The sequence below is a fragment of the Anguilla rostrata genome, chromosome 7, assembly GCF_018555375.3.
Source record: "Anguilla rostrata isolate EN2019 chromosome 7, ASM1855537v3, whole genome shotgun sequence".
In the NCBI taxonomy this organism is placed as follows: Eukaryota; Metazoa; Chordata; class Actinopteri; order Anguilliformes; family Anguillidae; genus Anguilla; species Anguilla rostrata.
Window position 1 is genome coordinate 14,856,194 of NC_057939.1, and position 18,115 is coordinate 14,874,308.

Consider the following 18,115-nt stretch of genomic DNA (forward strand, 5'->3'; position numbering starts at 1 on the left):
GGGCTGGTTGTGATTCATTCTTTAAAGATGCCTACAGTCGTACCTGTAGACTGTTACCCATTATTCCAACTATGGGATCTTTTCAGACTGAAACAGACACAGCAGGATGGGGACAGCTAGGACGCATCACGTCCTGCTATCTATTCTCTCACTTGTTCTTCTCTTTTATGTTTCTATTCCAGTCACCATCTCATTCCATGCACACCTCAAAGAAAATGTTGAATAACTAAACTTATCATTATTATTATTATTATTATTATTATTATTATAGCCTATTATTATTATTTTATTTTTATTATTATTTATCAGCAGTAGCATAATCAGCAGCAGTTTCAGTTTTAGCCAGAGCACAAAAAGTAAATGGCCAGGGATTTGTCAACAGAGCACATCCATGAAAGTTAGGCAGGCTTGAGTTTAACATCAGGGTGTCAGTCTGGTCATGCCTGTTGTACCATAAGCAAAAGCAAGCATCTCATTAATATGTGTTTGCATCTGCATCTTCTTTATAGTACCCCTTGTCTGGAACTATTAAGGTTTTTGGCCAGGTGTTATGTGAGTCTATGCTGCTGTGTTTTTGTTTTAACTGTCACCTGGGTGAATCGGTACTGAAAGAATGCATCTCTACCAGGCTGTCTGAGCCCCCGGCTTCATTATCTCCCCTGTAGTGATAAGGACTATATTAGTAAACAGAATTGAATGACTCTGAGGTAGCAAGACTCAGCAGGAAAGGCAAAGATAGGAGCTGAGTTTCATATCTGTCCTGGCCATTCTCTAAACTGCCTGGATTTTATCATTTCATTTCCCCCAGCTTCCGTACACCATCATCTATTTAATGTAGACCAGTTGTAAGACTTTTTCAGGGCATCAGATTTATATTTTGTATTAAACGTAAATAACATTCCAAGCCACTTTGCATTGTTTAAATGTGAATGACCACTACTGGTACCTAGCTGCTACTGCAGCCAAGTTGCTTAAGGCAGTGGTCTCCAACCCTGGTCCTGGAGAGCTACAGGGTCTGCTGGTTTTCAGTGACTCTGCACTTCATGAATCAATTAGAGCAGTTGATTGCACTGTTAGCTCAACTCACCTGGCGTCTTGGGTCTTAACTGGGTGCTGATTTTAAGGTGAAAACAAAAACCAGCAGTCCCTGTAGCTATCCAGGACCAGGGTTGGAGACCACTGGCTTAAGGAATCATTACACTTCTAAGACAACAAGGGCACTAACCAATCACAGAAAATAAGGCATCATCAGCGCCCTCTTTTGGTCGTATATATGGGACCCTCAGTACTGTACTTATGTTCCCTTCACCAGGCAAAAGATCTAATTTAACATGCACACAGACTAGAGAACCATGGTCACTCATTACTGGGGAAAGTAGATGCAAAGAGAAGCTGTACCGCAACTTTTTTGGCCACATTAAAAAACTTAAAATTAAGCTCCTGATTCCCTGAGAACTTTGAGAAGGTCCTCATTTTGATTGAGTTATATACTACAAGCAGACAAGCCGAAGAGTGAAAACTGAGAGTAGCAGAGTTCAACCCCTTTGTAGATTCAGATATTTCACTGTTGTGAATATCAAAGCCAATGGATGTTCACCTTAGAAGCATTTTTTGTGAAAAGTGACCCTTGAAAAGTGATAATACCACATGGTGAAATATTGTGAATGCTCCCCTGCTCTGTCACAGTGTCAGTCTCTAAATGCAGTTTTCTGCATGGGGCTGCCAGTAGTGATGAGTCCTGCCGAACATCACACTCTTGCAAATTCCATGCAGAACTAAACAGTTGCTCACCACAGCAACCCCCAAAAATCCATGGAGCCAGAATGTCCAGGGAGTTGCTCGGAAACCAGACAGACAGAGAAAAAAACTCACGATAATAATGAAAATATGACTTGAGGGCTGATAGCAACTCCAGAGATGCCAACACCTCTGAGGAGACTCTTCAGTACTGGCTCCAACGCCAGTCCCCTTGCTTTAGCACTATCAAACCCAGCCGGGCATGAGAGCACTGACTCTGAGGGAGCCGGTAGCTCTGAGAAATTAAAAAAAGAAAGGTTCCTGTTTCCTTTGAACAGTTGCCCAAAAAAAGAATCTGTTGATAGTGACACAGTGGAGGAGTGTGAGATGATGTCCCACTGTTTTCTATAGTACTGTTGTGTGATGTGCATAACTCATTCGTTCATTCTCTTCTAATAACAGGTGATAAGCACCCTGTTTGATGTTAATCATCCTAAGGTTTGGTTTCTCTTAAACTTCTGTGAACTACCATTCTGTGTTTATTCAGACAAAGAGTAAAGGTCATTGCAGTGGCCTTCATTGTGGTTTCTGGTTTTAGATGACTCCACAGACTTTTGGAAATAGGGCATCATTTTCAATGCACATTCTGAGTCATGCAACCTGAGGAGAGGAACTTTGGTCAGAGAGTAATGAATAACTCCATTGTTAACATCACTGGAGTCACAGAAGCAGCCTCTGTTTTCAATGTACATTCAACATCACTTTCCATTGACAGCCATTTACAGATCAAATGGTTATTTTTTTAAAATCCCATCTGGGCTGGATTTGTCATACCCAATTGCAATTGTACTATAGTGCAATGTATCAGTCCAGGAGTGCTGAACCAAATGTGGGAATCCTTAAAAGCTTACTGTCATCTACTACTTATCTGCACTCCAGTCCAACTGAGTTGTGCAAACATTATACCGAAGTATGACACTTCTATGGTACCGTGAATCAGTGATGATGCCCCGCAGATGTACTGTATACATCTTTGACAGTCAGTGTTCTATTCCAGACCATGGGGCACTTTGTTATAGAGAGAGTTGATGCTTTAGCAGCCCCTAAATCACATATAGATTTATGCCAATATGATGTGGAAAAGATCCAACATCAACACATAAGATTCTTAATCAGTTTAATAAGCACCTCGGAGGTATCATTACCCAAAGGTTTCAGGGGCAGGAGGACCTCAACATTATGGTGTCAGCTGCTAACAGCAAGACTCAAAGAATTTAGTAAATCCCAGCAAACTGTGGTATTTACCAACTGGTACAACTCTGAAAAGCTACAGAACTGAGATCATAAATGCAAAGCAATGTGTTGAGAGGAACTAAATTGGTTATGTCTGGCACATTGGTCAAGCCTATAACAGTTCCCATCAATGCACAAGCAACTTACTGTACAACTTACTGTTCAAACCATGTAGGATTATGAATTCTAATATCATGGCATTGGCTTCATTGGCATTCCTTGTCTGCGGTAATTATGTAATGACATATAGACAACATTTCATCATGAGAATCACTTTATAGTTTAGGTATTCGGCTATTGTGTAATTGTAATTCATACAACATAAATTGGCATAGGGAAACAGGAGCTGTTTCAAAGTGTCCTTGGGCATTAAGGTGTCTGGTGGCAATATTATCAAGCGCTTATGTATGGAGCAACTCCCACACAATATTGTGCTGTAATCTGCCTTACAGATTCCAATTCATATAATTGATATTCTAATTTGACTAAACTGAACTTGGCATATTTTGTTCTATTGAATGCATGATGCACAAGAATGTAAGAGTCAAAATTCCAAGAGCGAAACAGAAGCAGACAACCACAGTCTTCACTCAGCCATTTGCAGAATGGAAGATGGTGACATCTAGTGTCAAAAATGAGAATTTTGTTTTGATTTCAATAAAATATTGAACAATGAGCATGTAATTAGCTCAATCATCTTTCTTTCTTTTTTTTTTTTTTTGGTTTTCGAAAAAAGTGCAATAGTACATCAAATTAAAATGGCTTTGACTATTAGCCTCCATACTATAAACTTGCACTGCTGATGTATGCTGATCTGCTAACTGGTTCAGAGCAGGTGTTCTCAAACTCGGTTGTGGGCCCCTGTGTATGCTCTTTTTTGTTGCAGCCAATCTTGTGCTCATTAAGGTCATTGAAAACATTTTCTTACATACTTCATAATTTATTGCCTATAATCATTTGTACAATGCAGTTTTGTCGCATTGCCTTTTACTTTGAGCATTTAACTTTCCACTAATGGTTTGTTTTCGGTGATCAGACAACCACACTTTTATCAACATAATTTCATCTGTCAATCTATAATTTAATCATCTGAAAATGTAACATCTTTCAAAAGGAATCATTTGTCATAGGCTATAGCACACTAATTAAAAGTCTTGGAAGGGGAATATGGGACATTTATTCATGTAATGCTTAGCTATTTCTGACCTAATGTGGCTGAAAGAAGGTAATTACTTCACAATGGGCCCGTGTTTCATCTTAAAATATGTTACTTTTGTCTGCCAGTTTTTGGAATATCGTGATTATTTTGATAGATATTTTAATTCAATGTAAGTAGGTTTCCCAATTGATCGGTGTCTGCTTGTGACATACTAGTTGAATGATTACTGTTTAGCACATATAACGGTATGCTTAGCATCTTGGGCTCACTCCACTCAGGTTCCACATGACACCGGGTGGGGCGGGATGGGGAGTGTTGCTTTTCTCATTACTGTATTATCATTGGTCCAAACTTTAAACAGGCGGCACGTTAGCCAATAAGACGCGATGTGTTCACTCGTTCATTTCTTATGCTTGTTCCGAATGAGGGAATACTCCCTTTGCTGACGTCAGATTCAGCTTCAGTAAACTGCTTAGCCGGAAGGAAAGATGGCGGATCATGAGGAGCAGCTATCTGATGAGGAGAAGGTAAGAGATAAATATTGTCGTTTGTTTATGGCATTGTTTGGATGAAAACACGCTTTCCTTATGCAGGGAACCAGTTACGTATTTAGATCCACATGATGAATGGAGGAGCTCTACGATTCATTTCTAAGCGTTATAAGAGGCCGACCGTGCGCGGCTGCACAAGACTATTATTTTTAGCTCAAGAGTAGGCTACTGCTCAACTTCCGTTCCAGTCTCTGCGAATCTCAAACGGGGACTCCTTGTACGGTCCTATCTCAAAAATAGGAACCACAGAACCTATAGATAACTAACGTTAAATAGATACTTATCGGGGTTTTCTTGACTCTTTAAAAGCATGTGTGGAAGGATTTTATTTTCTGTTCGTGTTGAATTTTATCCGTAATACAATATTACTTTCTCACACGACTTGTTCATTTAGCTAGCTGGCTAGCGAGCTGTGTTGTTAGTCAGTCAGCCAAACCGCTAGCTATAGCTAGCTAATAATGTACACGCCCTGTTGCCATTGGCGCTGCGTTTTCATAGCTAACAGCTGGCTAATTCTGGTTTTCGGGCGCGGCGGATTGGCACACTGAGAAATTGGATATTTTCAAGACACGTATATTAGTTCAACAAGCGACGGAACTACCAATTGCACGGTTATTGTGGAAAGTTGGATGTGTGTTAGCCTCCTGACTTCGTTATGCCACGATTAATCTAGCACGGCTCTGGCCCAGTTTTAAGCGGATGTTTGCTTTTGGGAAGAGTCTAAGGACATAGCTAGAACTGAATTATAATTACGGGGTGCAGGAACCACTGGTTCGACTCCACAACAATATTACGTCATGTTTGTTATTGGATTCCTGACAGTCCCCTACATGGGTGTGGTTGTCTTTCATCCCCCCCAACACACACACACACACACACACACACACACACCCATACACCCATAGGAATATTATTGCAAAAGGGTGCAAGCTAAATGTTGCCATAATCGTGTTTCCATACCATAATATCTCTTAAATTGCCTGACTTCATACTGAAGAAACCTCTGGCCTGCCAGTTCTAATTGGTGATGCATAGGTGTGGGAAATGCCCCACCAACTTGTAACATGGTGGATGGAATGCCATCTTAGTAGCTAGCTTCAAGTCTTCTGCTCATCATTGGAGCAGTTTAGCTGCTGCTGCTGCAGACATATGTACTCAGTACTGTGCATTTTCACTGCTATACACTGTGTTGCTGTGCTACCCTCTTTTTTCTACTTGTTTAAATGCAAAAATATTCATTCTTAAGATGACATAAAGGCATGCACGTTGAGACGGACAGGACTGAGCTTATTCACAGGCTGTAGCTTGATGTCGGATTTTCCTTACGCATTACATGGCAGCAGTACAGTAGTGACACTGCTCCTGCTTGGGGACTGTGTTAAACACATCTGAGTCTGTTCAGGGACTGATAGAGAAAAGCTGCTGTCTCTGCCTCCTTTTCCTTATGCGAGTCTGCAGGGCTCTGAGCTGTCAGCTCCTTCATTACTGTCAGAAACATCCCCACACTAAACCTCACCCACATAATCTCAGTCAACACTTCTTTCCATCTGCTTTTGACAAGGTAAATCAGGAAGCACCAGATGGATTATAAGAATTTGTGTGCTTTGCGTGATGTGGTCTATATGCCCAATCTCAAACCTTTGGTTTTGAATTTAGTGTTAATGCTGTCGGGTGGAACAGATGAGCTTTGGTAATGTTCACAGAAATGCACGTAAAATATTATGCAAATTTGTGGAATTGCTGCCTTTTTATGAACATGGCAGATTATTTATTAGAAGTATGCACTTTAGTATTTGTCAGTTTATATTATACAAGAGGTTATGAGCTAAATGGGGGGAGGGGCACTTGCACAGATAGCCTGGTTAATATTGTTTTGGACATGGACTTTGAACAGGATGCTATCAGGAAGTGGATATTTGCAGGAAAAAATTCAGAAACATTAAAGCAACCGCAATAAAACGATTTGATTGATATTTTGTATAAAATATGTGCTTAGCAAACACTGGAGACTGTAAATGGTAGCCTGTTACATATTTCCCATATGGATCGATTGTGGTTCAGGTTAAGTAATTTGCATGAGGTTATAGTAAAATGTAGGCCTACACCCCAGGAGATTTTAACCTAGAACCGTCTGGCTTCCAGAGTCTCGTGTCTTCAGCCGACCTACTGCATATACTGCGATGTTGTCTCTTACAAGTTGAGAGCAAAAATATCATTTTTTCCAAGATGTTCCCTTGAAAAGAATGCAAGCCCTTAAGGAAGCCAAAGCCGGTATTTTTTGTCTTGTTCCAACTTGTTGACTGTTGTGTCAGCGTTCAAGCTAAAAGAGAGAGCACACTTTTTGGAGTTTTGTGATATTGGTTCTGTTTCGGTGTATGTTCTTCACTGGCCAAGACAGTTTTAGTATGCATTGATGGATATTTTAGATACAGAAATTGTATGCATGTATTACCATATTATTTTTTACAGACTTGTATTTAATCTTATTTTTGGTTGGAACAGTTTCCTGTGCCACATAGAATCTGAGATTGCTGCGTTCTGGTACAATATAAAAGCGCATATGTTTGTGTTTATAATTAGGAATAAGCTATACAAAATGAGTGTATCCATATATAGAGTCTGTCACTGTAAGTTGTTTTGGCGCTGGCCTACTTTAAGTGTACAAATGCCCCAACATCAGTGATTACAGACGCTGCATATCATTTGAAGCTTCTGTATCCAAAATATCCGAGAGCACTGCAATCCTCCGGGCCGGTTTAAAAACGTACCCTGAAACTGAAATGAAACTTGTGAACTTTCAGTGCTCAAAGCACGGACTGCAGACTCTGCAGAATGAACGTGCGAGGGAACTGTGATTTCATTGGGCGATTCTCACACAGAGATTAAGACATTCAGCCGAGTCACAAACGCTGCAAGCTTTCCTGTCCGCCTGGCGAGCGTCTCTTGAAGAGATATCCCTGGATTTCACTTATCCCTCTAATCTGCAATTACTGTTCTGAAGGTTTATATTGAACTTTAATCCACTTTAGCATGTGCTGGAAATGGACACAGTCCACCAGACACATCACAGAATTTGGAAGGTGTGTGTGTGTTTTTGCGTGGGACGCAGATGGTGCAGTACATCCACTCTAGATGAGGCCTAGACCAAGAATTGATATGTTTCGCTTTCAGAGCATAAACACCATACCTGCATCATTCAGGTTGTGACATGAAATGAAGTGTTTTTACACAACAGAATTGTATGCCCCCCTCATCCCACCAAAAACTTTTTTTGTGTCTCTAGATTCCAAAGTTTTTGAAAGCTTTGATCCCTGAACTGCAGAAACCAACCGACTTTCTCTTTTTTTTTTGTCCTCCTCTTCTTTTTCACATCACATCCCTTCTTGTGTGTTCTGTCCATTTTTTGTACAGTCTCATACGCTCATATATTGCTTGTTGCATATATAGCAGCAATGTACCCACAATCCTTTGTCCATCCGGATATTGGACAGCGCTTCCTGTTCTGTATGGAATTGTATGAGCCAGCTTAAACTGGACCTGGCTGTACTGTAAGGATTCATGGCTCTACAGTATGCTTATTGTAGGCAGTCAGTGGGAATGGGCAGCCTCTCTCCTCTCTGTATTATAAAGGTGTGCATGGAAGCACCTTGTATTAAGCGTCAGAGTTAATTGGTAGCTTGTGCTTTTCCCAGCATTGTGATTAAAGGGAGAGCAGGACTGTTGTTAGAGCTGTCAGACCGCTGCAGATTACTGCGCCTTTCATGTACTGACGAAGGGGTTCAGTTCATGTCCTGTGAAACCTAGCCAAACCGGGGGTGTGCAGCAGCCAGCTGGTGTCTGGTGGGGGTTTCAGGCGGCCGGGGGAAACTAAGCGTGAGCCGCTGTGTTTGTGGCGTACACACTGAGCGTCTGTGAAATTCAGGCTTCAGTCAATTAAGTAAAGATCTGAGGCTCATCACAACTCATTACAGAATTTTCACTGCAAGCCACGGTTCAATATTCAAATAGTGTTTGTTTTTTCATACAAGTGGTGTTGAAGACTAGGTTTTCTTTTGTTTGTTTCTTTGATTTTCAGTGCCCTATACTAGAAAATGGCAAAATAAAATCTAAGAAAATGGGTTATGTATTTGCCTAACAGTCTTTGTTTTATGACCGTTTTCAGTACGGCCTGTACGCTAGCTGGGTATTTGCACATTATCAGTTTATACAGCAGGATGTTTACTTAAGGCAGCAAAGGGTAGTCATCTTACAAAAGGGTAAAATGATTGTGCGTCACCCCAGAATACACCCTTTCCCCAAATTATTTGCCCAACATAAATGAATTAATAGATATTATTAAATAAAAAACTATTGTATTGTGACTCACCAACTGATTTTGACATTGTGTTGGATGAAGGAATGAATAGTCTTTTCCTGTGCATACAGGATTGTGTCTGCCTGGGTTTGTCTTTGTCTCAACCTGAAGATGTGGGCTAAACCAAATGCACTGTTCAGTGCCGTGCCCAAGGCCTGTGGTTATGATTTATAAGCATGATGTTATAGGTGTTATATAAGGTGATGTTAATTAGGCTAATAAATTCAGGGGAAAGTTTTTTTTTTAAAGTGATTAGAAAAGTAATAACCATAATAGTTGTATTTTATGTATGTATATTTAACAGCATGGCTTAGAGGTAGGGGCTCTAGGCTATTTCACAGACTGCAATACAGGTCCAGGAGGTTGCATGTTCAAGTCCAAGCACAGCTTTCCATGGATAATGCTGAGCACTGAGGCAGAGAAAGCTGAGCGTATGTAAATCCCTACGACGGCTAGGGTATTTCATACCTCCATTGTTAAAGATACTGGAATTTCAGGAGATTTCTGCAAATAGGGCCCAGTTTTCCTGTGTAAGGATTTGTACATGATAATGGCTCTGGTGTGCACCTGTTAGCAGCTGCAAAGCACCGTGGGGAATTGCTCTGATGAACGAGGCCTCCTGCAGACGGCGGGGTCCCTTCTGTGCGCTGTAGTGGCCGACGGCGGGCGGTTCTGAGCGCGCTCATAAGCGCAAGCGTTCCGGAGGGGCGGGGAGGCGAGCCGTCGCCCGCGCCGCGGGGTAGAACATGTCGCGTATCTGCCACCGTAAGCCGACAGGCCTCTCGCGCGAAACAGCAAGCGTGTCGTCAGCTTTTCTGAGCTCCGTTACCGGGGCGGTTCCGCCCTGCGCATGAGAGGCCCGTTAACATTCCTGTCTTGAATAACAGAGCCGTAAAGTCGTCTTCAGTTCGGTGTCAGCTGTGCCCGGGACGGTCAGACCACGCGCCAGACAGTGAATCGCATTGTTAATGTAAGCCTGAGGAGAGGTGATGACTTCAGGGATTGTGATTCTTATTACCGTGAATGGTTTTTTCTCCCACTACCAGAAAAGACTCGCGTCTTAGGCAGTAGAGGTCAGTGAATTTAAAGGTCCTCGTATAACATTTAAAGCCATTTTGCAATTTGTTAACTTAGCTTCGGTTCATTGTATGAATTTGATGACTGGAGAATGGAACTGAACCCAAATGTGGCCTGCACTCTCGGAGGGACAGCTGCGTCTTCACTGGAGTTATGGCACCTCCAGAGAGGGAGGACAGTCAGCAGAGAATGGGCGAATGGCAGTGAAGGACAGCCAGAGCGATTTCTGTTATTCACCATTCTCTGTTCCTCACACAGGTGCTACAGTGCACTCCCAGTACTGCAGTGCAGAGCGTGCACGTCTTCACACTGCACTGCCAGTAGATTTACAGCCTGTTTGCTGGTTCGGTACACTCATCCTAGCTGCTGTTTCGTAGGTAATGAATACACATGCATCCATGGGCCGCGTGCACACACCCACACAGACACACACACTCGCTCCAATCAGACAGGGTTAAGTGCAGCAGCCATGTTGCGGGTGTGCAAGGCGCTGACGGAGCCCCAGGGGCCGTTGGCTTGCGCCGTCCGCGTGCCGCTCCAGTCCTGCCGTCCGCCCCACGCCCCCGGGCCGCTCGCAGACGCCCCGCACGCGTTTTCATCTGCTCCGTATGCCCATGTATGGTCGGGAGTTTTGAAGCGAGCCAGAGCTGGAAAGTTGTTAGTTTCGCATGCGGCCACAAACCGGAAGAGCTCGCGAGTTTCGCAGCTTGCGTTTAGGGCAGAAGCGAGGAGGCGGAGCTGCAGTGCCAGTGTGGTGCCCCAGATTACGAGCGGAAACGCCACCTCTCTCAGCGAGAGTCAAAATGACTCGCGAAAACAATCCGTTTTCAGTTTCAGTTGGCTTTTACTGGCACATCACACGTAACCTGTATTGCCCAAGTCTATGTAAGAGAAACCCACACCGCAAAATGGTTCTGTCTCTATCACTGTATGAACCCGCTGAAAGATGTCGAGCACAGTTTGAGAGAGGATGTGCTTCATGGCTTATGCAATGACTGCCTGTGGTTGCCTGGTGTAACCCCCCCCCCCCTCTGTGTTTCAGGTGCGCATAGCAGCCAACTTCATCATTCACGCACCTCCAGGAGAATTCAACGAGGTCTTCAACGGTGAGTAACGGCCGACCGCGTGACCCCGTCGCCCTGCGGTGCCGTTATAACTCGCCACCAGGTCCCACTGTAAGCAATTTGGTGTTAGAGTCAGAGGTCATGGGTCACAGGGTCAGCAGTGGAGCCATTTGTGTGTTGTTTTACAGTGAACACAGTGCTGTGAGATAAAGCCCCCAGTCCAACTGACAAAATGGCAAAACCTGCAGTGATGCCATCAGAGCTCCAGACACTGTAAATTGAAGGAAGAAAGGGAAAAATGTTAAATAGACAGGCCCTGCTCAGCAAGGACAAAGAAAATGCAGAAATTGTTGTTCCAAATGAAACCCTGCAAGACTATGATTGGACATTATGGAAGCACTTTATGGAGACTTATTAAAATTTAATTTAGCCTTTATTCACGCAGGGTTGGTTGAATGAGCGCACACGCTCATTTACAGCAAAGCACTGTTAATGCCACACCCCCCACTCCCCCCACGCAGCCTAACTTGCCTGTCTTCGAATCGAGACGGCACTAAGCAGATGGCTGTGCTGTAACCCATATGCGGTACATTCACCTGAAAGGACTGTAACTCAGACAGGCTCTTCAGATGTCTGAGGACGGCTCTCGTGCCGCGGAGGGACAGGGCTCAGGGAAAGCGTGGCGGAAAGGATTACCGCCGTTCTGAAGGACGGCCTTCGGCGGCTGTCAGCGTGGATTTTCACGCGTCGCGTCGCTGGGAGAGCGAGGCTCTGGGGGAGGAGCTGCAGTCTGGAATTCTCCTGAATAACCAGCATTGGGGATTCCTGCGGGGGGGGGAGGGTTATAATCTTTCGGCTGCAATTAGCATCTTCTCCGTAGATCCCTTTCCCCCGAAGTCCCTTTCTTCTTATCGCAGTCAGACAGATTTCCCTGCTCAGCCCGTCTGCCCGCATTAGAGTTCTCCTTTGATTTGGCTGCCCTTCATTAGCCCGGTGGGGGCGCTCTGTCCTGGAGCGCTGATCTGCCTGCCTCTCGTTCGGGGGCGCTCCTAAATGAGTAGGCCCTCGCGGCGAGTGACACCCTGCTTCTCTCTGTCTTTCAGACGTGCGGTTGCTGCTGAACAACGACAGTCTTCTGAGGGAGGGAGCCGCTCAGTACGTGCCTCTCAGAACCCGCGCCATTTTGCGTTCCTCTTTTGACGTTCCTTTGTTCCGGCAGCTCCAGTGGCGCAAGCACAGCATTAGCGTCAGCTTCATTTCAGAATGTATTAGCGCCGTAATCGAATCCATTGGAAATGACACTGAGGAGCTGAGTCAGTGAAGTCACCTGCCTGCCTGGGGCAGTCCCTGGTTTGCCTCCCCTAGCATTGGCAACATTGAGCATTTAATGTCATGAATAACTCAGCCATTGATCACAATAACAGCAAAGTACATTAATGAATGTCCAGGATGCAGATTTATTTTTTATTTTGCAGTTAACTTATGTGTGTTTATATTTCATTTAAAAAAGTAACTTACTGTATTTTTATTTCTTTTCAGTGCGTTTGCACAATACAATTTGGACCAGTTTACTCCAGTAAAAATCAATGGGTACGAAGAACAGGTGAGTGGTACAGATATCAATTATTAATGACACCGTGACATTACGCTTCCATTTAAGCTGAAGGGGCGATTATAAGCTCTTCCAAGAGTTTGGTGCAGATTTTCATGACTGAATAAACTAAAAGCCCCTACTTGATAAAACATTAATTAGGCTGAATGAGCGTTGAGCTCATGGGTGAAAGATTGGTGGAATGGAAAAGTAAATCAGCCAGGGAATCTTCTCGCCATTAACCCGGATTTCAAACCGCCGCCAGGTCTTAATCACGGAACATGGCGACTTGGGGAACGGCAGGGTGCTGGACCCCAAGAACAAGGTCTCCTTCAAGTTCGACCACTTGCGGAAGGAGGCGAGCGACCCGCGGCCCTACGAGGCGGACGGCGGCATGGAGGGCTGGCGGACCGCGGTGGACGCGGCGGTGCGGGCGTACGTCAAGGAGCACTACCCCAGCGGGGTGTGCACCGTGAGTGAGCCGCCGCCACCGCCGTCGCCTCAGAGCGCCGTCAGGGGCTGCCCGTTTGCACAAGGGGGCCGGGCCGTCTGCACAAGGGGGCAGGGCCGTCTGCAAACTCATTAAGCCCGTTTAGTATCCTGTCAGTACAAAACCAAAACAAAGTAGCCTGAGGGCGTCTGGTGGAATAGTCCCTGATTATAAAAAATATATTTTTTCTGTCACTGGGGAAGAAAAGGTTTGTTGGTGCACACATCGGGCTGCCTAATTACGCTAATTTGACTGCAGGTTGAGAACCGCAATCCTATAGGGATGCGCTGATCAGGACTGGGGATGGGGCTCATAACTCAAGGCCTTAATGAATACTGGCCCTCAGTGACAATAAAAATGTCTCTCTTCTTTTCTAGATTTATGGTAAAACTATTGATGGGCAACAAACCATTATTGTGTGCATCGAGTGCCATCAATTTCAACCAAAAAACTTCTGGTATGTTGTTTTTTTTTTTTAAATGTTCTTTTTTGCTTCGTTTCTTGTGCGAGGCTGGGTGATTCTCACAGTACAGTGAAACCAGGTATAGTGTAGAGCTGTTGGAACAGGGGGCAGCGTAGAGTTCAAGTCCCATGCGAGGCGCTGCTGTTGTGCCCTTGAGAAGGACACTTAGCCTGCACTGCATCAGTAAATATCCCACAGTATCGGAATAAGCGGTGCTGGTTAAGGCTATATGTGAAGCTAATAAGTTATGGCATGTAAATGGTACAAAGCTGGTTTGAGGACACTAATCTCATAAGAGTGGTGTATGGTAATATCATTAGATCAGAGTGGCAGACTTCCTCATAAAACATATGTGGTTTTACATGTTCCCTGCCCTCTAAAAGGGCCTGCCACTCCTTAATATGTATGTATTTCTGTTCTACTAGGACAATAACATTTGTGTTTAGAAATGTACAGTCACATTTCTGTGAGCATTATAACTGACGATTGGTTTTTAATTTTCAATTTCTTTTTGCGTAAGGAATGGACGCTGGAGGTCAGAGTGGAAGTTCACTGTTAGCCAGTCCTCCACTCAAGTGGCAGGAATCATGAAGATCCAGGTACTGTTATGTCATGGGACGTGATACACCCTCCCTCTAGCAGTGGATTATGGGTCGAGTGTATAAGTTGTAGGGGCGGAGGTTTTGAGAGATAAAGGATGCTTTCAGTAGCTCTGCTGAATGTAATTAGTGGCTTGGAGGGGAAATACACGATTTGGTCAGTGCCTATTAGAGCAGCACCGAGTCATTTCAGACAATGATCCCAGGGCCCTGAGCAAGAAGAGTTCTTATTGACCAACTGTAATAAGCACTTTGCCATTTAAGCCGTTTGCCGTTTGACAGTATCGAAAATACAACACGTTTCAATAGTGATTCTACTGTCATGTGTGTTTATGGAGATGAAAACAGCATTTTATGCACAAATACCATATAAATAAATCAATAAAAAAAATTAATGTTTTTACAATGCAGTATTTTTAGGATGCCCTGTCACAGTTGGAGCAAAATGTGTAAGGGCTTTTATTTGACCTCAGCAAAGCCGTTCGCTCTTAACAGTGCTGTGACTTAACATGCATCAAACCATCGTTCAGTAAGAGATTACAAAGGGTGCAGACTTCTGAAACTTGTAACAAATAGCCACCAGAAAAATGATCTTAAAAAAATAAATGACAGATTTGTGAATCGGTGATCTCTAGATGAAGTGAGTGAGGTAATGTGTTGTTTTTGATGGCAGGTTCACTACTACGAAGATGGCAATGTTCAGCTGGTGAGCCATAAGGAAGTGCAGGAGTCGATGACAATTTCTGTGAGTATATTGCCCTCAACCAATCAGCACACACTGTGTCATTATTTTTTGTGTGATTGATCCAGTAAGAACTTTATTAATCAGATTCTAAAAACTTGATTGTATAAGTGTTTTTAAGTCTCTCTTTATCATTTAAAATGAGCGGCAGTCCTACTTCAGTTGTTGGCTTTGGGAGCGTTTGGGTGGCAGAGGAATGTGAAAAAATGTCAGATCCAACCTGCAGCTCCCTCTTCCACCACAGGGGGCATTTTTTGATTATTTTTTGAGAACACTGAATTGAAAGGATGAGAAACGGAATGGCAGGATACAGTGTGCAGTGTATGGTGTACAGTGTGTAGTGTATGCTGACTGCTGTGGAAAGTATGCAGCACAAATATGGTTATTGTCACAGGAGCTTCTTGAACTTGGGTTCAGCATCGCTCATGCTGGTTGTAATTTTATCCCCAGAGGGAACTGAGAAGTGACTCTGGCTGGAGTGGATACAGAAACTATCCCTAGTATTATTGTTCAGACTTGTGAAAGGGAATTGTGTTAAGAGAATACATTGTCTGAGCGGAAATTTGTTTTGCATCACTAAAAAGCTCAATAAGACTTAAATCTCCAATAAATCTACATAATCCCAAAATAAATAGCTACTTCGGCTTGGATGTTTTTTTTGTTGTTGTTGGGCTATGAGAAGCATGCTTGCAGCGCTGACTCATCACATGCGTTGCCATGGTTAAGAAAAGGTTAACTGTGGGTGGAGTGTGTTGTAATCACTGTAGTAGTGGTGGTTTGAGTGGAAACTGACCTGAAGATTTCCAGGAACTCAAAGAAGGAAGTGCACCGATTGACTATGAAGTGAAATGTTCATAAATGCTAAAATAACCAAACGATCAACTTAATGTGGGTAAATCGGTTTATTGCCAGAATGTTAGTTTGATAATGTGTTGTGTGTAAATTATTCTAGTGCCAGTAAGATTTTTAATTGCCTGTCATTTGCATTATCAGTGAAGGTATTCGCATGTATAAGAACCAAAGCAGCCAACATGGGTTTCTCAGTACTGATGCTATTCCTGCTTATCTTGCTCTCATATTTCAGAATGAAGCGCAAACAGCAAAGGAATTCATAAAGATCATGGAGGCAGCAGAGAATGACTACCAGGTATATTTCTGAAAAAGAGAAATGGAGGAAAAATGTTTTGCTCAACTGACCTCAACTTGAGGCGCTGCCTAAAAATGCAGTATCAGAGGTGATGAAAGAAGGTTTAATACTTGGTTATAAATTCTTTGAGTTGCAATGGACATGGGACAGCTCATCCCGAAATCTGAATATTCTCAGACTGTCTTCATTTTCAGCAGCATATATTCTATTTGAGTAGTACCTTGTTTTGTATTTATAATAGCTAATAAGTGTTGGGCAACTGAGTGTGTCTGTCAATTGAGCGGTCAGCTGTTAGTTTTATTTCCCTGCTTTAAAGCAGAAGTGATCGCCTACCTTTTCTGTGCTGTCTTCCCCAGACCGCCATTAATGAGAATTACCAGACCATGTCGGACACCACATTCAAAGCCTTACGCCGACAGCTCCCCGTGACCCGCACCAAGATAGACTGGAACAAGATCCTGAGCTACAAGATCGGGAAGGAGATGCAGAACGCCTAAAACCCCGCTGTGCATGTGACTGGAATCGCTGTACTGTCCTTGTATAAATTACGCAAATAAAAAGGGGGTTCAGTTTCACCAAATTTAAAACCATCGGATGCACACAAAAATGCCTGCGTTTAACATTTTATACAGATGCCATTAAAACCTCACTGTAACATTATTCCTGGGAATATAAATTGCTAGTGCAACTTATTGGGGTGGTGGGGGTGGGTTGTCCAAACGGTTTTAGGTACAAAACCTCCCGATAGTTCAGGCCTCTGGTACTTGTTGTGGAATTGAAACCACATCTTATAGTGATTAGCAAGAAACAAAAACAGACCTAAAAAGATAAAATACATGATTTTAAGAATCCCTCTCTATATGTAGTCTAGAATGAACACATGGAAGATATCTGTAATTTTCTGCCCAAGCAGTCCTTGTTTGTCACCAGATGTACTTGCTCATTGTGTTTCAATTCATTGTATTCCCTTTGAGCAAAACTCCATGCAAACATGGCATGATCATATAAGACAGCTGTGGGGAAACTAATTCTGTCTTGAAAAAACATGCGTAATTGCACTGATGTTTATTGTGCATACAATTAATGACTTACATTTGTATTTCATGCCCCCCAGGTTCTTATTTTTAGTAAAATCAGACATGACTGTATTATAACAAGACACATTGTAATATATAACTGTATTAAAATCTTGTCTGTCGGTTTCGTGATTTATTTCCTCTTGGAATTAACTGTTATACAACCTTAATTATGTTGCATTAAAATTACAGATTTTCTATTTAACTGCGTCGTTTACGTCTCCATCCATACTTTGTCAAGCGTTCAGTGCTTGGTAAACTGACTTGAGACACCTTGTATAATTAACCGTTCAGGAGAACCTGTGCTACATACCAGGGTTGACTTCTCCAGGTAAAATGATGCGCAACATTTCGCAGATAGTTGTCAATTATGAAATTGAGATTCATTCTCATGATCCTCAAACCATGCTCTTCGCCTTCCAGAATAATAGGCTACTTGAGGGAAATTTATTTTAAAAGATGGCATGCAAAGAAACGATATTCTGCTCCCTTCAAAACAATCTTTGATAATTCAAGAAAGACTGAGTTTAACTGTGTTATGAATTATTATTTTGTTTATTAAACCTACTGGAAAGTCTCGTTTTATATAAAAAATATACCTGGCTTAAATGTACATTGTGTAAACGAAAACGCAAGAGATCTTTTTTCTTTTTTAATAAGTAATTTTTTGGTGAAGTAGACATTTTGCGGTTTAAACAGAACCCAATAAGCCATACGTTCTAATGTATTGGGTTGCAATGTATCGTTTTGCAGGAACTGCGTGGCTAACGGT

At 42.8% G+C, this 18,115-nt stretch overlaps 1 protein-coding gene across 1 annotated transcript; it reads left to right on the plus strand.

The window, feature by feature from the left end:
• Window positions 1-4,575: 4,575 nt before the first annotated feature.
• Window positions 4,576-17,548, plus strand: LOC135259117 (F-actin-capping protein subunit alpha-2). Its single transcript, XM_064343053.1, has 10 exons — window positions 4,576-4,716; window positions 11,214-11,277; window positions 12,339-12,390; window positions 12,775-12,838; window positions 13,092-13,298; window positions 13,694-13,773; window positions 14,300-14,378; window positions 15,052-15,123; window positions 16,205-16,267; window positions 16,624-17,548. Exons 1-10 carry the CDS (start codon window positions 4,678-4,680, stop codon window positions 16,762-16,764), a joined length of 861 nt encoding a protein of 286 aa, XP_064199123.1. The 5' UTR covers window positions 4,576-4,677; the 3' UTR covers window positions 16,765-17,548.
• Window positions 17,549-18,115: the final 567 nt, after the last annotated feature.